At 42.2% G+C, this 25,341-nt stretch overlaps 1 protein-coding gene across 1 annotated transcript in view; it reads right to left on the minus strand.

Moving 5' to 3' along the window:
* Positions 1-950: 950 nt before the first annotated feature.
* VWC2 (von Willebrand factor C domain containing 2) overlaps positions 951-25,341 on the minus strand; it is a 111,694-nt gene continuing 87,303 nt past the window's right edge. The window contains exon 3 of the mRNA XM_065399996.1: positions 951-1,102. Within this exon, the coding sequence (XP_065256068.1) occupies positions 951-1,102 (152 nt within the window). The remainder of the gene's footprint in view (positions 1,103-25,341) is intronic.

The following is a 25,341-nucleotide window of genomic DNA, read 5'->3' on the forward strand; positions in this document are numbered from 1 at the left end:
GTGATTCAACCCAAGTCTAATATATGAGAGTAGCAGAAAAACAAGAGCATGTTTAAATAAAATAGTGGAGACCTGCTTTATCTTACACCTGTTAGTTGCTTCTCCTGTTATACTCCCTGTCACCCTCTGTTGTCAGTTGTACTTGTTTTTCACAACCATTAAATATAAAATTGTTGCAAGTTTCATTGTTTTGTTACTTATAGCCATTATTTCAGATATGGGACGCTTTATATCACAAATGAATTCATCCTGAAATTAATTCTTATAGGATCCATGTTTAGAGTTCTGAAACGATTACTATAATCAAAGTCACAATTTCATACTCTCTTCCCAGTTATACCAGTGCAGGCCCACTGGAGATACACCAGAATAACTGAGAAGAGAATTTGGCCTACTTTTGCACATATAATAAATTTAGCACATTCTTTTAAAGCTTATACCGTATATTTTCAAAAGGTAGAACTTCAAAGTACCTGAAATATGTGATTGATTTGCTGGCTATTTTCTGGCCACACGTCTATTATTGTTGCCCACCAAAAATAAAGTCATGATAAAACTAAAACGGAAATGTTTTAGGCATGGTGCATGTACACAATAGGACAGGCGACCGTACCGTATTTTAATCTGTATCTATATAAAACATTTATTTTAACCTCTATAATGGGATTATATAAATACATAGAATATTTGATAGAGTGTACTCAGTGCACTCACCGTGAAAATAAAACATTAAGACAGGATTTTTTATGTCCAAACTTTTTTTAAATATATGGATTTCTTTGTCTTGCAGCATTACATTACTATGAAAAACAAAATACCAGTATGATGATCTTTTCTCCTCACCAAAAATATTCTTATTACAATGAATAATCTTTCCCAGGCTTATCTAGGATTTTCACCGCAGTGAAGTATTTTATAAAAACATCATTGTACTTTGATTTGTAGATTCCCTAGATTTGTTTGCATTCGTGTCTAGTGCACATAGCTTGTCGTTCAATTCTCCAAGTGCCTTCTTCGTAAGTACAGTGACATATAGTGCATTCATCAGTCTTCACCTCTCGGCCAGCTGGAATGACAGTGGTTTCTGCAAAGCAGTTTGGGCCTAAAAAAAAAATAATAATAATAATTATATATAAGCTGTACTGGATCATAATATATTTAGTTTTTGCTCCTTAATACTGCAGACCTAGTATAAAATTAGTAACAAAAAGTATGTTACTTTTAATGTCATTTAGTTTTGATTTTAAAAACAGGATATTTAATTAGAAAAGGGAATGAGAACCAGCTATTCTTTGTTTGTACTGGGGTTTTGTATGCACATTTCCCCTCCATTCAGGAATATGTATAGGTGTGCTAGTTGTACAGTATTTTGTAGTAAGATCATACACAGCCATGATAGACATCTGGGCAGAGTCTTTTCCTGTAGATAAATACAGATTTCAGATGTGAGAAACACTCCGTATTGTCCAGAAAGAGTAGAACACTATAGCATCGCTACAGGTTATCAAGCATTTTACTTTAGATTTTATTGCTTCTTCCACTGGAAACATGTTTAGAATATACTATAATATTTGTAAAGTATCCAAGCTTTATTTTGTGTTAGCTGAGAAAATATTTCCTGTCTCCATTATAACAGCGTAATTTAAATCTGTACCGCCACCTATGCACTCTATATATTGATACGTTAACCAGCAATAAGCAAAGCACCCTTTTTTAGAGTTCACAGAAACATGTTTGTTTCCAACTACAAGACAGGAGAACTGCCTAACAATAGTCTCTTCAGGCTGGTGCACTACCCCTTATAAAACACTGTTTTTGAGTTTTCTTTGCAAACAAAAAGTAGAAGCCAACTATTTGTGGAGGACAAATGGAATGATCCATATGTTAATTTGAAGAACACTCTCTTGGGATAAAAGAGTATCATTTTGTTCAGGGTCTGTGTACCAGATATACCACACCTATAGGCTGAGCTAGTGTGTAATGAAATTAATGAGTTCCAATGGACACTGGATTAGACCCTTAGGTATCTGCTACAGGGGCAACTCTTCAGTGGTCTAATAAAACTTCCAAAACTCAAGTGTACTTTTTAAATGAAGATGAACTTGCATAATTTTATTCTTTGTATATTTAATGACTGACCACAACTCAGACAACTAAAATGTTAGGCTTTGTTTTTGGATTCTTGCTCAAAGTTTTGCACATAATACAATTGCCATCGCTCACCAAGTTTAAAATCGGCATACTGCATTTAAAGTATCTAATTTTATGGTGGTACCACTTTGTTCTCTGACCCTTTCAGTTTTCACAAGCTAAGCATCACTGGGCTGGATCAGTACTTGAATGGGAGACTTCAGCTACTGCAGGAAGTGATATTCTTCCTTCTAAGTCATTACTGAACTAATGCTCCAAACACAGTCCTTTGGGAGATACGCTATCTTTCACATTCGATTAAAAACGACTTGTGGGTGCTTTATTTTTTTTTTAAAGATTTTGGATTTTTTCCTACCAATATATCTGTCAACTCTGGTATCCTGGTCATATTACAAGTGATAACACTTTCTGATTGCCTAAACTTTCAGTTAGATACAGTTATTATTGTACCTATACTTCTGGGGTAGAACACAGCAGTTGTTTCTCTTCAGTGGGAGATAAAGATGCCTGGGTATCATCCTATAGAGCCCTTCACTGTAAACGATATGCAACAAATGCTAAATTATTAAGGGTGAAATTCACTGCTGTACAGGGAATCTGCACAAGACCTATATCCTACTTAAAATCCACTTAAGCACTGAGAAGTGTAAGAGGGACATAAGTGGTGCTGAAATTATAGGGATGACTTTTGTTCTGAGAGAGTAAATGTTATACTCTGTTGTGACGAGCAACAAGAAATGAAATAAAATAGCCCAATTAATTAAATTCACTAAGGGTCAAATTGTAATGCATCTTATGCTATGAGTAGTACCATTGAAACCAGTGCATTATTTAACATGAGTAACGGTATCACAGATTGTTACACTACTTCAGTTTGGAGAGGCTGTTTATATTGGTCTAGTGTCAGTCATCTACTTAAGAAGGGTAGGCCTATCACAAAATAATGGTGAGACAGCAAGATATTAACAATGAAGATGTTTTCTTAATTTTCCTTGTAGTTAGTGGTCATTCGGAACAGCCACATGAAAATTATCTATTTTAGGGTTTTTTATTTTCTTCCATCACTGAAGCATTTGAGCACCTTTCATGTTAATTAGATTGGTATACCAAAGTTCCTTGTTTACTTCAAGTGGTCTTAAGCTATTCTCCCTCTTTGTTACAGAAAGCTTTGCTCAGGGAGGTTTCCATAACATCAACCACCATGCTAAAACAATAGATGAAACTTAGTCTGGTTATGATGTAAAAATGTTACACCAAACAAGAGGCTACATCAAACAAAACACTGGGAATTTATGTGCACACAGATATCAGTGTATTCTACATGTTGATATGTAGATGTATTCTACAATTCTTCTTCTTCAACTTCTATAGCTTTTGATACTAAAGCATAACTTGACTTTTTGACATGCTAGCCAGAGTGGCCAGGTGAACTATATGTGCTACCAATTTGCTGTGTGACCTTTGCCTCAATGTCCCCCTCCTGTAAAATGGGGATAACACCTCCCTTACAAGGGTAGTGGCAGTATAACAACATTTGAACAACACTTTGAAGGTGTGAATTGCTAAATATATATGTGATTGCATCTCCTGTTTAATATCTACACTATTGTGAATTTAGTAAGATGCTCCCCAGAAAGCTGTACTTTCCCCCCCGCCCCCTTTTTCTGTGTGTCTTCTGGACCATTTGCAAAAATAAATCTGGAGACTTTCTGATGAAAATTAAGGTGCACATTTAATATGCTTGTTCTGCCAGAGATGAGAGACTCCCTACAGACAGATATGCAAGAAGATATTTTATGCTTAGGGACTGCTGCACTAGACACTCCTGACTCAACAAGAAAGAGGAAATATTTATATTGTAAAGATATTTTTCAATCTTATTAGAAACATATAAAACATTTGGTATGATTTAAACCAGCTCTGGGGTTCTCGCAACAAAATTTTTGGTGGCTTCAGAGTGCAGCCACAAACTCTCCCTGGTAGCCGCACTGACACTTTTCCCCTAAAATACTTAATTAACATTAGGAAAAACAAGTATGCACAGATTCACATCCAAATCATTGTAATGTATATTTGTAGGGTTTTTGACAGATTGAACAACAAAAATAATGCTGCCTCCCTCTTCGGCCCACCCAATCCAGGGCTTAATGGGTCCTGGGGCTTGCTTTGAAAAGTGATTTTGTATCTCTCTTAATATCACAGCACACTTAGTAGTTACCTGGGAGGCTATGAAAAGTGATAAGTTATATTGACAAACATACAAGTATCTCTTTTCACAGATAGCTAGTAAGTCTGCTGTGAAAAGTGATACTTGCATGTTTGTTAATATCACTTTTCTCAGCAAGCCCCAGGACCCATTAAACCCTGAATGCGGAGGGGGTATGGATACAGGGCTGTGGGGGCGGGGGCGATGGGAGTAGGTGATGAGCCCCACTGTTGCGTGGCCAGAGCCAGGGCCTGGGGACAGAAACTGCGTGGCTGGAGCTAAGGATCGGAGCCCGCAGCCAGAGCTGTGGGTCAGCACCCAGGGCTAGTGCCTGCCACCGCATGGCTAGAGCCTGGAGCTGGAGCCCAGGAGTGTGTGGCTGGAGTCAGGAGTCAGCGCCCACTGCTACGCAGCCAGGGCCAGGGGTTGGCACCCAGGGCCGGCACCCAGGGCCAGCTCCCACCACCATGTGACCGGAGCCGGGAACATAGCTGTGGGTCAGCACCTGCTGTCATGCAGCTGGGTCAGGGGATCAGCACCAGGGGCTAGGGCTGTGTGGCTGGAGGCCGGTGCCGGTGCCCGCCACCGCACGGCCGGAACTGGGGGCTAGAGGTCGACTGAAGCTCTGTGACTGGAGCCGGGGGTCATCACCTGCTACCCTGCAGCCAGAGCCACGGGTTGGCACCCAAAGCCCCACAGTTGGAGCCCACTGCAGTGCCGTTGGGGCAGAGAATTGGCGCCTATGGCTGGAGCCCGGGACGAGCCGGGAGCTAGCACCTGCTGCCATGCAGCTGGAACCAGGGGCCAGAGGCTGACGCCCTGCGTTTGGAGCCTGGGCCTTATGGCCAGGTTCCTGAAGTCCTGCTGCTGGAGCCTGCTTCCCAAACCCCCTTGTCCCTCCAATGTAGGTCAAGAACTCATCTTGCTCCTGCAGTGTTGTGTCCTACCTCTTGCTCCCCTCTCCCCGCATCACCGCCCAGGAGGCTGTCGTGGCCGCAGAAAAAGCCCGTGGTGGCTGCATGCGGCAACGGTAGCCACATTTGAGAAACACTGATCTAACTGCACATCATCTTCTCTACATCCCCCCCAATGATGAGAAGGGAATTCCTGATTAAAATATAATGGATAGTTAATAGTAAATCAGTCTTGTTATTTACTCACTAATCACCAAAACTTTTCCCCAATTCCCTGCCCGAGCAGCTGGGGAGGAGAAGTTAGCCTCTCTCCCATAGCTCACTCCAGGGAAGTTAAAGGGGTTTAAGCAAAACTCTGGCGTTAGCAAACTGCAAATTTTTAATTTATTATTGAATACGACAGATGGCCTGGCATAGCTGGACACTTGAAGACAAACCAAGGTTTAAAAAATTGTTACTGATTTATCACTCAAAGCATTTGAATTAAAAATAACTATGTGAGGGTAGAGCAGCAACTATTTTACAACCTAAACTATCCAAATACATCTCTACCCCGATATAACGCTGTCCTCGAGAGCTAAAAAAATCTTACTGCGTTTTAGGTGAAACTGTGTTATATTGAACTTGCTTTGATCCGCCGGAGTGCGCAGCTCCCCCTCCCCCCCGGAGCACTGCTTTACCGCATTATATTGGGGTAGAGGTGTACTTGCGGATTACAATTTTATGGTGATCTGGAATGTTGCTTCTCTCTGTTTGCCAGTAGCGTAATGGAAAACAAATCTCTTCTCCTTGGCCAATAAAGCATGCTATCTGCCTTGCTTTGTAGTTTCTAAGCTTGTTCTTTTTAATACTAGCATTCCAACTTTAACATCTGTACAATTTAATGTAGCAACAGCCAATAGAGTTTGTTTGAGGAGATACCAATGATACAAATACCATGATCTAGGTTACCAGCTGGTGTAAATCAATGGAGCTGCACCTATTTACACCAGCTGATGATGTAGCCTCATCTCTTATAGGATAGTCGCAACGTGCCCAATCCAAGAAGTAGTTTGAAATTCTTCAATTTGTTTCCCAAAAGTATATGCTTGATCCTGCATTCTTTACTTAAGCAAAACTGCACTGATGTCAATAGGGAGGTTTCTTTCACAGGTCTAGGGGTCTGATTCTGTTGTAACAGTGGAATAAATCAAAAATAACTTCCATGAAAACTATGCAGTTACATCAGTGTAAAGCCAGTGTGAGATCAGAATCAAGTTCTTGGACAGCTAAGTAAGAAATCCTAAATTTCTTGATCACATTGAATTGTTGTGTTTCAGCCCAATTAAGTAAACACATAGGACTACATAGGTTGAGGCGGCTTCTTATATCCTCAAGTATGTTTTTTTTAAAAATGTGTTGGCATAAATGCATCTCTTGTACAATATTTTGAGGTTTCTAATTGATACCTTGAATGATACCATTATGATGTTATACGCTCTAATGTTGATAAATACAACAGGATTTAATTAAAATGCAAATTTTGTTATCCCAGAAGAAAACATCCTGGTACCAATTATCAACAGAAAGTGTCCAAGCCACTCACTTACAGGTGCAGTATTCCTTGTAACTTTGACAACCTTTTAAGAGAATCTTTCAAGCCGCTGCTCCTCCCTTTCCATCAAAACATTTATGCTTTACAGTATTAATTGTGTTTAACTCCTTTGCAGAGTGACTTTGCTTTTGCATATGCACTCACCTATTCAGACAGATACAGTAACTTAGTCACATTGTATTCAACCATTCCATAATATATTAGGCCAAATGATGGGCAAATAACCTCTTCAATGCATGAAGTACAAGTCAGAGCAAAACTTAGCCCCTTAGAACTACATGCCACCCTCAGTAATAATACTTTGATGTAAAACTGCTCTGTCCTTTGGTCTTAGCCGTCCTACACTACTTAGTAATTGTCCTTCTAATCTGTAATAGGCATGTGGCTGCTCAGGCATCATACAGCACATCTGTCTAGATATTTATATACTGCACTCATCACTGTGGTACCCAAGCACTTTACCAATTATATTTAAAAAAGCCAGTTAGCTTTGCTTTTCTCCACCTATTTAAATGGGCAGATAAATTTAAACCTATTTGTCCTGAAGGCAATGATATGTCATAGATAAAACTAAGTTAGAGAACAATCAGTTTCACCTGACTTTTTCACATACTTTGTTTAAGCAAATTCATCAGGGTCTTTCCCTGTTAAAAAGAACTTTCATAGAAGTTGTACTTAGGGTTAGGCAAGCTAAGGGCCAGACCACAAATTTCAGATTATTAAGACTGGCTCCCAGTACTGTAGTTAAAAAGGATCCCTTCAACTGGAACATTACACTCAAGACCCTACTGTGCCTGCTGAACAATTCTATGTATTGATTTTTTTTTTAAACCGTAACAGAATGGAGAGAAAAAATGAAAAAGGAAGTACCCCATTTAACACAGACCCAGACTAGACCAAACTGCAGGCTATTCCCCGCCTCTCCCCAAATCCAATCCCTACTTTCTTAAAAGATGGTATCCCTATCTGCTTCATCCCCTTCCACTATCTGATCTCATCTAAAGAGTCTGTATCTTCCTGATTTGACTGTTTCCCCATCAGGTGTGTAGATATAACATATCTTTCACACGAATGTTTCTCTGAAAAGTGGAGAAAGCAGTTAGATGAAGTAGCAGAGGTAGTTTGAGACTAGAACAGCTGACTTGCATTCTTCTACCAAAATAAATTCATCACCTCTGTCACTGCCACATTATTGACTACTCTCAATCCAGTTTTGCCTCTTACTATCCTATCTCTCTCGATAGATAGGTATATCTTTGGATACCACTGTACCAGACTAAAGGAGTGTTTTTAGTTATAAAGAGTCGAATTTCAATTTTTAAGAACAGTTTGGAAGTTTTTAGGTCCTAACAATGGGTGCTTTACATGGTTTAATCAAAGCCTTCACTTTGCATATTAAAGTCCTAAACCATCAAGACATCTTTTTAGAGCGGTAGTGAATGTGTATGTTCAAAGAAAAAAGCTCCCATCTGTTTGTAATTTTGTCTGGCTTCTATAGAAAAAGGTGGATTGCACATTGTGCTGTTGTTCATGAAAACTGTTTTGTTCATGCTCAATAGAATCTTAATGCATTGCAGAAGAAAACCAAGAATACTTTTCTAGGGTCATTTTTCCTGTTATATGCATAGAAAACTGATACCAACTGAAAGAGAAACTGGTATAGTAAAAACTGTTAAACATGCCAAAATTTAGGAACACGGGTGGAAGAGCATCTGTAGACAGACCGAAGAAAGCTGAACTAAGTACTTGTGCAGTGAAGAGGGTTGGAAGTGTTCTTTGTGTCATTGCTGTACAAAACATATATAGTAATAAGTGCTACCAAGATTGCTGTTGTGTGGTCTGCATATATTTTTTTTGCAACAACTAGGGTAAATCTCCATTTAAAGCTGCGTTTTAAGCTCCCTTTCAGGTTAGTGAGACTTACAAACTTTAAGTGTAAAATAAAAAAAAAATCAATCTACATATTTCATCTGACAGAGCTATTAATGGATCCTCCTGTCTGGTTCTGGCCCCATGCATGACGTCCACTTAAGTGCAGAAATTCAACAAAACAAAGCCACCTTACCCAGTGAAAGCATTCTGCACTTTTCTACATAAAAGTAGAAGCTGATTTTTCACTGCCTTGCTCCTAGTGGCAGCATTTACACCTGTGCGAATACAGTGTAAAATGCTAGCCATTCAGAACTATACTGTTTTATATTAATTTTTCAGAGGTGTAAATGACTGTACAAGATGCAAGGTAATAGGGAATCAGGAACACAGTATTTGTAACAACATTTCTCTTCCACATGAAAATGTGTAAGGTGTGCTATTTGAGAGGACTGGATTTTAAAAATCTTTTTAGTCAACGAAAGAAAACCAGTAAACCAGAGAAAATAAACTGATTGAGCTAAAGTAGAAAGAACACTGTATTATCAAATGTAAGTCAAACAAAGCATCAGAGCATACAAAGGGCCAAATTAAATACATAGACTTGAGTCTCAAAAATAGGCACATGAAACAAGCTTCTTGATCAGAAGAACTAGTAAAGATGGTGGAAGTGAGATACTTAACCTAAAATTATTTTCAAAAATGATAAGACATATAAGAGTGAATCCCCTGGAGAATCTGTTGAACTGTACCAATTAGAGATGAGGTGAACACCTTTCGGAACTGTGTGTATTTCTGGTTGTCCTTAGAAACTCACAAGCAGCTTACACATTCTGTATTTGTGCTTCCTTAGAACTCAGCAGACACCAGCTTGGTGTTTATGGAGTGAGAGGTGGTGGTGCTTTTATAAACTATAAATTCATGTTGGATGCCACAGGTTCAAAACACTCATGAGCCAGGCCCTGCTTATTTGCATCTGAAGTCATCTATTCCCATTAACATCAGAGAGGCTAACAAGATAATTGTCAGTAGAAGGAAGGAAGGTGACTTGCCTTATAGTAACTGAGTTCTTTGAGATGTGTACTCAATATGGGTATTCACTGTGGGTGTGCATGTGCTTTGTGCTCCATTCTTCAATAGCCGTGTCTGTTGGTGCGTGCCTGTGCCCTTCATCTCCTCATACTCACTGCCGAGGAGGTAAGGGGTAACGCAGACTGACCGCCTCCTCAGTTTCTACTCTACTGCAAATCTAAAGCTGAGGTGAGAGTAGGAAAAGGAAGACAGATCATAAATACCCATAAGAACCACACACCTTGAAGGACTCTGGTTACTGTAAGGTAAGTAACCCGCCTTTTTTTCTTCAAGTGCTGGTACCTGTGGGTGACTCCCAAGCAGGCGGATGTGAGGAACTGCTCTGTACCAGTTTAGAGGATTGTTGAGCCAAAGGAAACATCCTTAGCAGAAGCCTGAAGCAGGGCACAGTGGCTGGTAAACTTTTGAATGGAGCCCAGGTTGCTGCTCTACTGATCTCTGACGGTAGGATTCCTGGCAGGGAAGCCACTGAGGCAGCTTGAGCTCTGGTAGATTGAGGAGGAGGGACTTCCACAAGCTCATAACAGAGGAGGATGCAGTGGGAAATACATTTTAAGAGTCTTTGGGAAGATATTGCCTCTTGGTAAGAGAGACTCATAACCTCAGATCTTGTCCTGTCCAAGTAGAAGGCCAGATTCAGATCCCAGGCAGGTTTACTGTTTTGAGGTGGGTAAAAACCAAGTAGCTCTTCACAGGAGGATGAAAGACATTAATAGCTTCTAAATGTACCCATAAGTGAACTGACAGGCCTTATGACTTCTGTGAGAGGAGATAGTCCTGGATAAGAGGCATCCCTGACCCCTCCAGAAGCAAATAATGCTTCTAGCACCGCAGGGAGCACTGCTTCCATTTGGCAGCATAACACTTTCTAGTAGAGGGTTTCCTGCTATTGAGAAGGATGGATTGGACCTCCTCCAAGCAAGATCTCTCTAAGTCAGTTGCCCATTCCAAAAACCGGGCTATCAGATGGAGCAATGCTGGGTTGGGATGGTTGGACCTGCCTCAATTCTGTGACAACAGGCTGGAAACAGCAATAGGTGAATGCACAGGTGAGAGGCCATCTGCAGAGCAGTGGTGAACAAGAATGATCATGGCCACCGTAGTACTGTTACGATCACCATTGCTGTATCCAACTTGATCTTTTAGGGGAATAGAAGGTAGGAGGGGCATGGGAGGGAAGCCAGACATCAACAGATCCAACTACTGCTTTATGAAGGCATCCCCTCTGAAGTTGTGCCCTTTGGCAGTCCGAGAACAATAGGCCTGTCTATTTCCCTAGGGTGTAAAGGTGCGCCATGATGGGAATCCCCACTGACTAAAAATCCACTGGACCACTGATAAGTGGAGCTCCCACTCGTAAACCTCATGAAAATGCTTGCTGAGGCTGAGGGAATTAGTTACACCTGGTAGGTTCACTGCAGAGAGGGTAATCTGATGCTGAATGGACCTATTCCAGAATTTGTCTGATTACCTGCAGAGTAGGTCAGACCTTGATCCTCTGTTTATATAATAAACCAAGGGTCTCAAACTCAATTTACCTTAGGGCCTGTGCCAGTCCTCAAATCCTCCCAGCAGGCCAATAATGTCACTGAAGATGGTGTTCAGAAAAGAAAACGTTTATATTGTATTTTTTATTTCAAATTTCTTAGAAATAATAAAATTGGCATACAACTTTATACAATTCTTCGCCTGCCAGAGAGTTTTTAGTGTTTGCCAGACACCTGGCAACACTTCAGTTCTATCAGTTTGTTGATGTTTGGCCTCAGTGACTGAGCAGTTGAAACCTTCAGGATCGCAGCAAGGTGTGCATCAGATAGTTGTGTTTGGTATTTTGTTTATATTCATTGTGGAAAAAAGTGATGCTGCCTCCATGGCTGACTCTGCCCAGCAATTAATGATGCTGCCTCCATGGCTGACTCTCCCTGGCAACTAGTGATGGTATCTCTGTCCCTCTCCCCCAGCCCATGGGAGCTGCGGGCGGCGGCGCCTACATGCTGGCAACATGGCTGCATGCGTCTCTCCTCTGCAGGCTGCAGTGAGTAGGTTCTCAGGCCGCAGCCAGGACTTTGAGACCCCTGCAATAAACAATGGAAATATCTGACCTGGACGTGAGTGGATTGGATGAAAGACAGGCACCTCTTCCACACTCCGTGAAGTGCCTGAAGCCTCAAAAAGGTTGATGTGGAGTCCAGGAAATGGAGCTGTGTGGTCATCCAGATGCAATCCCCAGCCCAGAGGCATCTGTAATTAGTGTGTTTGTGAGTGGTGCGGGAACAAAGGAAATCCTCTACACAAATGTCCCTCTGCACCCACCAGGTGAGCAATGTCAGGACACCGTGAGGAAATGAGACTTCTGTCCAGGGAGTCTGCTAGGAGCATAGACCTCCCTCAGCCAAACCTGGAGACTGTAAAGGTGGAGCCTGCCAAAGGGGATCAACATAGGTGCATACAGCTACATGGCTTAGCAGGACTGGACTGTCATCTGAGGACTGAGATGAAGGACTCTCATTGTGAGGTATGTGTCCTGCGGTAAGTAGGCTTTGGCTGCAATTAAGTATAGATTTGCTCCAATAAATTATATAGTTGTTGCTTGGATTTACCTGAAGTCCTAAGGAGTGACGCAGGTTAAGTAGGGACGTGACTGCTAAGTGCACCTCCTGATGTGATTGTCCCATGAGCTGCCAGTCATATAGGTAGGAAAATACAGGGTTGCGTTGATAGTGCAGGTGCACTGCTATCACAGCCATGAAATCTATAGAAAGTTTGGGGGCCATCAAAAGGCCCAACGTGTGCATTTTGTTTTGGAAGTGCTCTAAATCCACTGTAAAATGCAGGAATCTTCTGGGTGGATGTCTATATGAAAATAGGTGTCCTTCAAGCCAAGAGCCAGAAACCAGTTGCCTTTTTTCAGGGAAGGGATTATGGCCGCCAGGGTAATCATCCTCTAACTTGAGTGGCGGATGAAGACGTTCACCTGCTTGAGGTCCAGGATGAGTCTCCAGCAACCTTTCTTTTTCCAGAGTAAAACCCTTCTCCTTATGATGAGGGGGTACAGGCTGTATAACCTCTAGCTAGATTAGGGAGTACAGCTCTTGTCTGAGAATCCTCATGTGAGTGGGGTTCATGAAGAGGGGCACACAGTAATTTAATTGTATAGCCAGTTAAAATGTTGCCTAAGACCCTTTTGTCCACAATCATAAGCTGCCACATTGAAAGGAAATGGGCCAGGCGGCCATCAAAATAGTGGGGGAGACTACTTGTGCAAGGACTGGTTGACTTCTCTTGTGTGCCATCAAAATGTCGTCTTAGAAAGTGGGGTGGGTGGAGGATGGTGGTGCTGTACTATGTCTGCTGCAACACACCCTCTTGTGTTTTTTTCATTGGCTTGTAGGCAGACAGGTGAAACCTGCAAAAAAACCCACAGAAATTGGGTTTGGTTTTGGCTTAATTGGCTTGAAAGTTGCTTGTTGGCTATTTTTTGGCTTGTAGCTTGTTGCGGGTCCATCACAGTCCCAGACTGCACGCCGGGGGGGAATCTAGTCACATAGAATGATGGGGTTCTTAGGGATTGGCTTGTTTTGAAATAGGATTAGCTTGATTTTTGGCTTATTGTGAAAGTTGGGGTGCTTATTTACCACATGAAAGTTGACAACTGTGCCTGTAGGCCCTTTGGTGATAGAACAGCTGAGGGGTAGGTTGGTATCTATGCAGTGGTTGCTGAGAATTTTTCTTGCAAAATGCCGGGGTGTATATAAATGCAAAGGGATGTCACGAGAGTCCTGAAGGGAGTGAAGCTACTTATCACTTTTCTTGTTGAATAGGTTGTTGTTATTCTCAAAGGGGAGATCTTCAGCTGTTGCCTGGAACCCTTTGGGGAACCCTGATGACTGCAGCCAAGAGGCCCGCCTCATAACCACCATGTTTCTGTGGAGCTAGCAGCTGTGTTGCTGCATCAAGTGACACCTAAGGGGACTATCTGGCCACTAGCTTCCCTCCATCTAAGATAGTAACTGGGACCTACATTCCTGAAGTAGTTTATTGATGAACTCGGACAGCTTGTTATAATTAATAGTCATATTTTGACATGAGTGCTTGGTAATTTGCAATACGGAATACTAGGTTAGCTAACAAAAACGTTCTTTCTGCTGAAGGTAGTCTCCTGGCATCCTTGTCTGAAGGAATGGGCCTGGGCAGGATTAACCTGTTCTTCTCTATGACTACTTGGACAACCAGAGACCTGTGATTAGGGTAGGAAAACATTCAACTTCGGTGGAGGGAACAAAGTAAGTCTTCTCAGCCCTCTTCAGGATCAAAGCAGAGGTAGCTGGTATGTGCCAAATGTCCTTAACAGGCCGCAGAAGGGCTTCATTAATAAGGATATCCACCTTAGAAGAAGCCATAGACTTGAGAATGTCCAAAAATTTGTGTTTAGGATCCTGATCCACTTCCAATGGAATCTGGAGGGTTTCTTCAATCCTCCTAAGAAGTTCCACGTGCTGCCTGTAATCATCCAGAGGGGGAGGGAGAGGCTGACACCTCATCGGAGATAAAAGATGCTGTTGGCAGATCCAGCAGTCCCTGCCGCTCTTGCTCCCAAGTGCTCCAGCGGGGAGGGAAAGAGAGGGGCTGAGGCTTCTCTCTTGGAGGCACTCTCTTTCAAAAGTGATGCAGTGGGTCCTCATAGTTTGGGGCTCAATGGTATGGAATCCAAGAGCTCCAGTAATGGCCAGTGGGTGGGGATAAGAGAGATATGGAAGTGGGCCCTTTGGGGACACCACTGGTACCTAACTCCATAACACGGGTCAATGGGATGTAGGGGCCTCCGGGAGGCTCTGGAAGCCCTTTATGGGCTGATGTCCATGTCCGAACCATTAGGGAAATCAGCAATACTGTCTCCTGTTCATCCATGGAGTAAGAGTCATCTCAGTATGGCAGCATGGTCAAAGCCATACCCCCATGACCAGCATCACAGCTTGACTAGTACTCAGGACTGGTGAACGACGTGGACAAGGTAGTGACGTCTCTTACTAGAACTGGATGTGACAGGATCAATGACTCAGGATCTGTGTAAATCACCAAGTCCTCAAGAAGGCTGTAATGAGGTCTGGTGGTAGGAGAACTAGCAGGAGTCTTCGGTATAGGCTGGTCCACCAGTGTGGGCATGGGCATGGTGGTCTTGGTGCAGTGTGGTACTGCCAGTGTGCAAGGTGAATACGCCTTTCTATCTTTACGTGCCTTTGTGGATGATTTCAATGCGCTCGAAGCTCCTGGTACTGCCAGTGTCAGTCTGTGTGCCCTGTTAGCTCCGGATGCACCCACTCCAGAGCATAGAGTCTCACAGAGTGCTAAGGAAAGGGAAAATGCAGTTTTTTTCTTACAGGAATTATAGGGTGATTTGTGTCTCTTTATGAGCATATTTCTCCTTACCCTTTTCTGGCTTCATTTCGTGGAGTCCTCGGAGGATTCTGGAAAATGCCAGTGCAGGAAGAGCAAAGCCTGAAGTCTCTGGCTGACCAGGAGGAAAGTGAGAGGGTACTAGATCAGAAAGTGGCCTCATGGAGAACTCCATTAGATGCCTGCAGAGTCTGAACTCTCAAGACTGTGAGGTGGAAAGGAGCAGCAGGTCTCACACTGATGTAATGCATGACTCCCTGAGGCAGTACAGGCAGCTCTCCTCATGTCACTCAGCAGGAAGACCGAAGACCAGGCCACGATGGGCGTGAAGCCTAGGACTCTGGGCATATGAGGGTATGTGCCCCAAACAGTGGGGGGAACAACAGGGAAGACAACCCCCCCTCACTATCTACAACTTAATTACTATCTAATATAAAAGACTATTTACAGGTCAAAGTTCAAAGAAAAAAGCTAGAAGGCTACAGACACACAAGGTGCCCTCTCAGACTGCGAGCTGTAGAAAGGAACTGGAGAAGCAGCTGGTCTATGCCGACCCTTACGCACTCAGGTGGGAGCATGAGGAAACAGAGGGCGCAAGCGTGGACTAATGGACACTTCTATTGAAGAATTTCTGGTCCCAAGTGCACAGCGTGCATGTGCACCCACAGAGACCAGCACTCAAACAAGAAGAAAAAAGTATGTCCAAGAATGCAAAGTGAAAATATGTTAGCTAATGGTTCAGGAAATATTTCTGAAGAGTGGTAAGGGGATAAGCCTAAGAAAATTAGATTGCTCGTCACTAAATTTCCCTTCAGTTATGTAAATTTTAGAGAGCTCAATGAGAGAACACTGAGAAAAGCAGAACTTGAAGTGTTACTTGCTGGCCAGGTTGAATATCATGTATGCTGCATCTCATGGTGGCTATTAGCAGAATGTAATGAGTCACTGATTGCTCCAGAGCTCTCTGTGCGTGTTCTTTCAGGGACTATTGATGTTCCCAGAGAAGTTCATAGGTCTGTTTCTTCTTTTGTACTCTCTTTAATCCATGTGACTCCATTGGTTTAAATAATTACTCCTGACTTACACCAGTGTGATACCAGAACTGGGCCTAATAAGAGGTTTGGATAGACTTCAACAGGAACCGGATTTTAGCATTCACACAACGTCAAGTTCATCTTACTGTTGAACCTTAAAAACCATGTAAAATGCAGGTATTTCCTTGTTAAAGGCCCAAAACAACTTACCTTAAAACTATCACACTAGTTTAAAGAGACTGAATTTACAAAATGCAGGCATTACAGGCCAGTACTTTAATGCATTAGAGAAGTGCTACAAATTTTGAAATAGTTAATCTAATACACCAAAGTACTGCAGCACAATCTAAACTGGTCAGTTTCACAGCACAGCAATGGAGTTAGTTAGGTCAATGAGAAATGTACAATAGCCTAGATTAGCAAAATAGAAAATGTTATGCATATTAACACTAAATCTGTGTTAAACTGACAAAGACTACCAAATACTAATGAAGGAAGAGATTTGGGAGTTACTAAAGAAAAATCCCCATAATCTTCAGATAAATTCAAAGATAAAGTGAAACCAAAGTATAATATAATACTACCTTGGTAGTCGAATAGGATATAAATAAATGTAAGTAGTTTTACAGTCTATCTATGTAAAACACTGGGTAGCCCTCATCCAGAGTACTGTATCCAGGTTTAGTCAATAATTATTGCTTGTTAGGCATTATGTAATTAAAAAAACAAGAATGATATACCAAGTATCAGCTACTGTTTAACCTCTTTTTAGATCCAATATATGTTTTTACACAGTCCTAGAGTTATCTTATGATTAAGGCTGCGTGTCTGTCACGGAAGTCACAGATTCCGTGACTTTCCGTGACTTCTGCAGCGGCTGGTGCTGGCTCAGAGGCTAGCAACAGCAGTTTGGGTGTGTGGGAGGCTGCTCAGGGCTGAGGCAGGGGTGTGTGGCAGTGCCTCACTGGGGGGAGCTCCCTGGCTCCCACTGGCATGTCCCTGCAGTTCTTAGGCGGAATGGTCAGGGGGGCCCTGCGCGCTGTTCACGCCTGCAGGCTCTGCCCCCATAGCTCACATTGGCTGCGGTTCCCAGCCAATGGGATCTGCGGAGCTGGCGCTCATGGCGGGAGCAGCGCGCAGGTCCCCCCTGGCCACCCCTCCCACCTAGAAGTTATGCTGGTTGGAAATGGGTAGGAAGCCTGCCAGCCCCGCCAAACGTATCCATATGGAACAGCAGGAGTCCTGAGCTGTGCCTGCTACCTGTCCCCCCGAGCACCCCCGGTGCCCATGCTCCCCCTTCCCCCGAGCACCCGCTGTCCCCCAGCCCAAGCTTTAGTTAGGGGTCTATAGTAAAAGTAAAAGAATTTTTGTTTACTGCCCGTGACCTGTCCATGACTTTTACTAAAAATAACCGTGACTAAAACGTAGCCTTACTTATGAATTATTGTGTGTCATTTACATCAAATACTGAATCCAGAAATACTAAATTCTAGTAAATTCTGCATAAGCTTGAAAGCTTGTCTTTCACCCATTCAAGTTGGCCCAATAAAAGACATTGCCTCACTCACTTGCCTCTCTAAATTCTAGAAAGGTTGTTTACCTGTCAAAGTACACAGTTTAATTTCTCTAAAGGTCCTTCTGCGACTGAGGTGCTTTAAGTGTTTGGGGCACTCTTACACTGAAGTCAGAGTGTCAACAAGGGGAGTTATGCCAGCCTAACTATACAGGCTTAAATTCGCATTTCAACTTAAATCGGTACAAACTGCCTGTGTAAATGAGCCCTAAGAATATTATTAGGGCTAAAGGATTAGTAAGTTTGGACCCTTAACTGAAATGAGACCTGTACGTAACAGAAGGGAAAAGTAGCATGGAATGTCAGACCTGGTAACTCAGTATTTTGGGTTTGTTCAACTTTCTATAGCAGCTACGGTTTTTCTTAATATCATATCAGAGAGCTTTTGAGAGGTGCTTTTTTCATCAAGATATTTGTTGAGTTACTTGACAAAAGGTGAGAATGCAGCAACGCAGCTACTATCAACCCCTATCCTTACACAGAATGGGCCAGATGCAGCCACCCTTATAGAGGGTAACACTTTAGTCAAGTAGTCCTATTCAAGTCAATGGGAATATTTCATGAACTGGAGTAGTGGTTGCAGTCAGACCATCACAAAGCAACACAAATTGCTACTGTACAAGGAGGACATCTTTCATAATTCTATTCATTGTCTTGTCTTTGTTTTCCCCTGGTAAATGATTATGATCTTTGTTTAATTTCAAACGGCACAGGTTCCCAGCTTAGCTCAATAGTCCGGTCACTCCTCTTATATGAGATATCCACACACACTTCAGACAAGCATATCCAGAATATTCTGCCCATCAAATATTTCACAATTGATTTTTTACTCCAGACATCCATCATTCTGTTCTCTCTCTGTCTTTTGGAAACATGAACTATAACTTTTAATGCTAAAGCTACACAATTATCCATCTCTTGTGGAAAGTGGTAAGTGAGTTCAAGTGCAGCAGGCGCATGCCAGAAGTGTATTCCAGAAGTTAACAAGCTGCCTGAGATTTAATTTAAAAATAACAGTTGCACTGGGGCAAAAAATTGCCTGTCAGAGCATGGCCGTGGGGTTATTAATAAGAAAAATGAAGTGTATTATTAAAAAACCCAAGAATTATTAACTTCTTTGTGGCTGAACACTAGCTGCTTTTTAAAACTAAATTCCCTTTAGTTTCCATTTGTTTGTGCCTTTCCCCCCCACAAAAACAGCATCCGTGTTCTGTTATGGGCACAAATGGGATGGGGTTCAGAGTGCTAACTAAAAAACATAACTGGAGAACATTACTGACATCAGTTTTCAGTAATAAACTTTAACAACATTCTTTGGAGTATTTTTAGCTTTATTTACATGCTAAGAATATATCTTGTACACCGCTACCTCAATATAACGCGACCCGATATAACACGAATTTGGATATAACGCGGTAAAGCAGTGCTCCGGGGGGGCGGGGTTGCGCACTCCGGTGGCTCAAAGCAAGTTCAATATAACGCTGTTTCACCTATAACGCGGTAAGATTTTTTGGCTCCCGAGGACAGCGTTATATCGAGGTAGAGGTGTATATACAAATTGCCTCTTTATTGGTATAACAGGTATGACATTTAGAGCTGATCAGGAGCGTTTTGACTAACTGTTTTATAATTGGAAAATGCCCATCCAAAACTTTTCATGGAACCAATCTGTTTCAATGGAAATTTACTTGGGATGGTTTCTTGGCTCCAGGGTGGAATTTCTGGTCAAAAACCAAACAGCATTCATGCACCCACCGACCGCTACGTCTACCTTCATGCCTCCAGCTTCCACCCCAGACACACCACACGATCCATCGTCTACAGCCAATCGCTGAGGTACAACCGCATCTGCTCCAACCCCTCAGACAGAGACCAACACCTACAAGATCTTCACCAAGCATTCTCAAAACTACGATACCCACACAAGGAAATAAAGAAACAAATCAACAGAGCCAGACGTGTACCCAGAAACCTCCTGCTACAAGACAGGCCCAAAAAAGAAACCAACAGAACTCCACTGGCCATCACCTACAGTCCTCAGCTTAAACCTCTCCAACGCATCATCAGTGATCTACAACCCATCTTGGACAATGATCCCTCACTTTCACAGACCTTGGGAGGCAGGCCAGTCCTCGCCCACAGACAACCTGCCAACCTTAAGCATATTCTCACCAGCAACCACACACCGCACCATAACAACTCTAACTCAGGAACCAACTCATGCAACAAACCTCGATGCCAACTCTGCCCACATATCTACACCAGCAACACCATCACAGGACCTAACCCGATCAGCTACAACATCACCGGCTCGTTCACCTGCATGTCCACCAATGTTATATATGCCATCATGTGCCAGCAATGCCCCTCTGCTATGTACATTGGCCAAACTGGACAGTCACTACGCAAGAGGATAAACGGACACAAGTCAGATATCAGGAATGGCAATATACAAAAACCTGTAGGAGAACACTTCAACTTCCCTGGCCACACAATAGCAGATGTAAAGGTAGCCATCTTACAGGAAAAAAACTTCAGGACCAGACTCCAAAGAGAAACTGCTGAGCTCCAGTTCATTTGCAAATTTGACATCATCAGATCAGGATTAAACAAAGACTGTGAATGGCTATCCAACTACAGAAGCAGTTTCTCCTCCCTTGGTGTTCACATCTCAACTGCTAGCAGAGCAGTTAGTTCAATCACCCTCCCTGATTGAACTAACCTCGTTATCTCCATACTGATTTATACCTGCCTCTGGAAATTTCCCTTACTTGCATCTGAAGAAGTGAGGTTCTTACCCACGAAAGCTTATGCTCCCAATACTTCTGTTAGTCTTAAAGGTGCCACAGGACCCTCTGTTGCTTTTTACAGATTCAGACTAACACGGCTACCCCTCTGATAGCATGCATGCGAGAGAGACCCACCTCAGAATAGCCAGTTGCCTGCTGGTTTGGGCAATCACGTGGGGTATGGGAGACCCAGATTCAAGTCCCTTCTCCAAGATAGGCAAAATTTAAAGATCTGATCCTGCAAAGACTTACGTGTGTGCTTAACTTTACACACTGTGAATAGTCCCAGGATTGTGGTCTAATCATGTTAAACAGTTTTTCTACATTTTTCTCGTAAATAATGAAGACATCCACTTAATACTTCTCATCTCTTTGCAAACCTGCTCCTAGTGGCTGCATGCAGCAGATGTTAACATCTCTAAGACTATGTCTACAGTGCAAGCTAGAGATGTGATTTCCCTGCTCCTGTACATATACTTGCAGTTGCTTTCATTTAGCTAGCAAAAGTATAAAAAACAGTGTAGCTGTGGTAGCATAGGTACATACCCACCCATTTCAGGCAGCTATGTGCTCAGCCATGCTTCCACTGCCACTCAGGGATGCTGGGTGGTGGGGGAGGGGGTTTGTGCTGAGAGCCATTGAACCAAACTGTAAACCCTGTATATGATAGAAACCACTTCAAGCTACACTGCTATTTATACTTGTGTTAACTTGATGAGAGCAAACACATGTATGTATACACCAGCAGGGGAATCTCACTCCTAGCTTGCAGTGTAGACATAGTAATAATTTTAGTTAGGCTCTTGTGCCTTTGTTACAGACACCCTCCTAGGTAATGAGTAGCCCTAATCTGGACAGTGTTTATCTGTATTGTTCAATAGGAGAGTCAAGAGTCACTGGATTACACAGGACAGATTTATTTCTCTCGTCAGCAGCAGGCTTAATTAATTAAAGATAATGTTGTAACAGTTAAATAGTTTTATTGATCTACTAGATTAAACCTATTGGTCCCAAAAGAGCTATTTACAACCACAATCAGTTACATGGTAAATGCAAAATATAAAGATAAACTTTGAAAACAATGATGGAATTCTAACTCCCTCTCATTTCCGCTCTCTCCAGTCCCAGAAAATTCAGAAACAAAGGAGGGAAATCAACAGTTGGGTAGAGGAGATATTTGGGGGCAGGGAATAGCAGGGAGCCAGAGGATGGAAGGATGATTTGAGGCAAAGAAAGAAATAATAGTTTGGGGGAGTTATAAAGAGTGAGAAGAAGGAGTAGTGAGGGCACAAGCAATGGAGGGATGAAGCAGGAGAGGCAGGCAGGGCTGTGCGTAAAATGGCCCAAGAGTGTTAGCTACAAGGGCGGGGGGACACTTGGACTGTATTTATTCTGTTTAGTAGGAAGAAGTGTCATGGCTGTTGGGCTATATATTGACAGAAGTTCAGGCTGCTTTGGGGTGAGGAGGATTCAATCTGGCTTTGTAAAACTCAAAAGGGCTGCAGTGCTCCATGAATGCTACAAGCCCTTTAATCTTGCTGAAGTTGCAAGTTGGAGCCACAGGGTAAAACAGATGAGGATCTATAGTAGTATAAGGAAATCTCTTGCATTTCAGACACTGTTGCACAGCTCCCCTGTCTTCAGTGTTACCATCTAGCATCAAACTTTCTTTGAATGTCAATCGAAGTTGAGACCGATAGTTTGAGTCCACCTGTTTACAGCTAATAATATTTCACTTTCTCCTTTCATGGTTGTTATAAGAAACAAGGTGGGGGAGGTAGTATCTTCTATTGGACCAATTTCTGTCAGTGAAAGGGACAAACTTTTAAGTTCCATAGAGCTCTTCTTCAGGCTGTTATAAGCATATACTCGGAGCTCTTCTCTGTGTTACCTGAGTCTCTCAAGTTGGGAAGGCCAGGCTGAAGAGGTGAGTCTTGTAGCTCTGTCTAAAAGGGCCAGGTTTCTACATAATTGGATGTTTTGATGGGGGCAAGTTCCAGAGGAGCTAAAGGAAGAAAATATAGCCAAGATTTCTCCCTTAGTCACTCCCAGCACAACTTTTCATGAGATAGCAACAGGCCTAGTTTGTACTGTCAGCCTTCAACATTAATATTGAGATGTCCCTCTTCAGTATCTTGTTCATATTAGCTAGTTCAGCCTTCTATGATGGCAGGATGCACTGCCACATTCCTCTCCCCTAGAGAGGTCAAAGTGCTTAGAGAGAGATCCAGCCCTGGCTCATGGTTTTGTGTGAACCAGAGTCCCACAAGCTTAGCAGCTGGAAGCCTGGTATATGGCTCCTGTCGGCTTCTTTCTCTTTGAGGTAGTGTGGACTAGATGTGATGTCTTACAAATGACTGACATTTAAAACTTCTTTCCGCCCTGGGATGGAAAGCATACCATTAGCAGGCACTTCTGTCCTGATTGCTGGTATTTCTGGAAAGGAGCCTTTATGGCTCTAATAATGGAAATCTCATGAGAAGATAACACAGCTCAGGCCTTCTGCTGCCTGGCTAAGAGCAATGCACCTCCCAGTCCCTAGGTACCCCAGGCACATTACTGTTGTAGGGAGACTTAGCGACCTGCTAGCACCTCCTTTTCTCCAAGACATCAGGATCTGGAGCAATTACTGAGATATGAAAACTAGTATTTGTATTTCCTGTAATTTAATTATTGTAAACCTGTTCTGAAATATTTCCATATGATATATTTTTTCTTTGTAAAATTATCTCCAAAGGCAAGTATTATGGAAATTTAAACTTCCAGTGAGGGTGGGGGAGAGAACAGCTGGTACTTTAATGTTTATCTGAAAGCTACGTTTGCTTTCTCTTAGGCAACACCAGAACTACAGGAAACTAGAAATGACTCCCCAGACTCTCCAGGCTGATTTTCATAAAACTCAGATTAGTGTACCAGAAAAGAGGGGTAAATAAAATGAGGGAAAGTGACAAAAAAACCTAAAAAAATTCATTTTACTCGTCTAATTAAATTGTTTCTACAAAATCTCCTTCAAGCAATAATTAAAAGCTCAATTTATGTGTATGATTACATTGCCAGCCACTACATTTATCTTCATACTGTTCTTCTGTTCAACAGTAATAAAAGTGAATTTCTAGACCACTTCCACCAACGATTACCTAATACAAGCATAAAGCAGGCCAATGCAGTTGTGCCACTGTCAGATCTCTCATGTAGCTGCTCTATGCTGACAGGAGAGAGCTCTTCTGTTGACATAATTAAACCACCCCCAATGAGTGGCAGTAGCTATGTCAGCGGGAGAAGCTCACATGCCAACATAGCGCTGTGCAAACTATCACTTATGTTGGCGAAACATATGTTGCTCAGGAGGGGTGTTTTTTCACCCCGAGCGACATACGTTTTGCCAACATAAGTGCTAGTGTAGACATGGCCTAAAAGAAGCAGCAGCTATAAATTATTGTGCAAATATCTTAGTACTGCAAAAATATATGGGAGATAGACATCTATCAGTATGGTTCCAATGTGAGAATCACATGCTCCGAGGGAATATGGGACTGTCGTTCCAAGGGGGAGTAAACTTCCTCTTCTTGGACTTGTTCCCCTTTGCCCAATGTGATTCATCCCTGTGTCACACTTTCTCACTCAGGATCTGATCATGCTAATATTTACTGCTTACTATTGTGAGTGGTACCAGTAACTTTATACATGTAGGTAGTGCCACTGAAGTCAGTGTATTACTTGCATGCATAAAATTAATCACATGAGTAAGAATTTTTGGGGTGGGCTCCTGTCTGGGGTCCAGTAAATAGGGCACTGACAGGGAGGTCAGGGGACCTGGGTTTGATTCCTAGCTCTGGCCACTGGACTGTTGTATGACCTTGGGCAAGTCACAATCTCTATGCCTCTTTTCCCCTCCCAACATTTCTGTTGTATCTATTTTTGGACTATAAAATCTTCAGGACAGGGATTGTTCTTTACTATTTCTTAGTACAGCACTTTGCATGATGGGGTGCAAATCCCAGCTTGGGTCTCTAGGTGCTACAGTAATACAATTAATAATTATGTCTACGAGCCATTCAGAACTAGGTGCTCGATACTAAATAACAAGGCTGCTGACTCAGAAATTTGAGTTAAACCAAACTGTGTGGTGAGAAAAAGATAAATATCAATGAATTCTCACAGAGGTATCTATGAAACAAAGGAAACATGAAATCACTGGATAGGCAGTTTGAAGGCTGCAGATCTTTCAGGACATTGACAATAATAAAGACATACCATACAGTAACATTCACAAATACCAAGGAGATTCTGCAGAGATTGAAAGGTTGGAAGACTCCATTTACCCAGTACTAAAAATACCATAGGCAAGCAATAGAAAGAAATTTCTTTTGTAATTTACTCTTCAAAATAGCAATCTGACAAGAGTATTTTATTAAATTTCCATCACAAACATAGAAGGAAAAACAGAAGATGATGCTGGCCTAAATATCTTCTCCTAAAGGCCACTAATTTCAACACTGAAAAGAATATTCTGCCCTGCACTGTTATGTTGGCACAACATGACCCCAATTCAACAGTATTTTTATTTTAAGCACTTGAAATGATCAGGTTAAAATTAGGTATGTGCATAGGCAGCTTCCTGGATTTAGCGCCTCTATTATCCCCAGAATTCTGTGAAATTACTTATTATGCCCTACCAAATAAGACATCTCAACTACTATAGGAAGCAGGGAATGCCTCTGTACC

The sequence above is a fragment of the Emys orbicularis genome, chromosome 2, assembly GCF_028017835.1.
Source record: "Emys orbicularis isolate rEmyOrb1 chromosome 2, rEmyOrb1.hap1, whole genome shotgun sequence".
Classification (NCBI taxonomy): Eukaryota; Metazoa; Chordata; order Testudines; family Emydidae; genus Emys; species Emys orbicularis.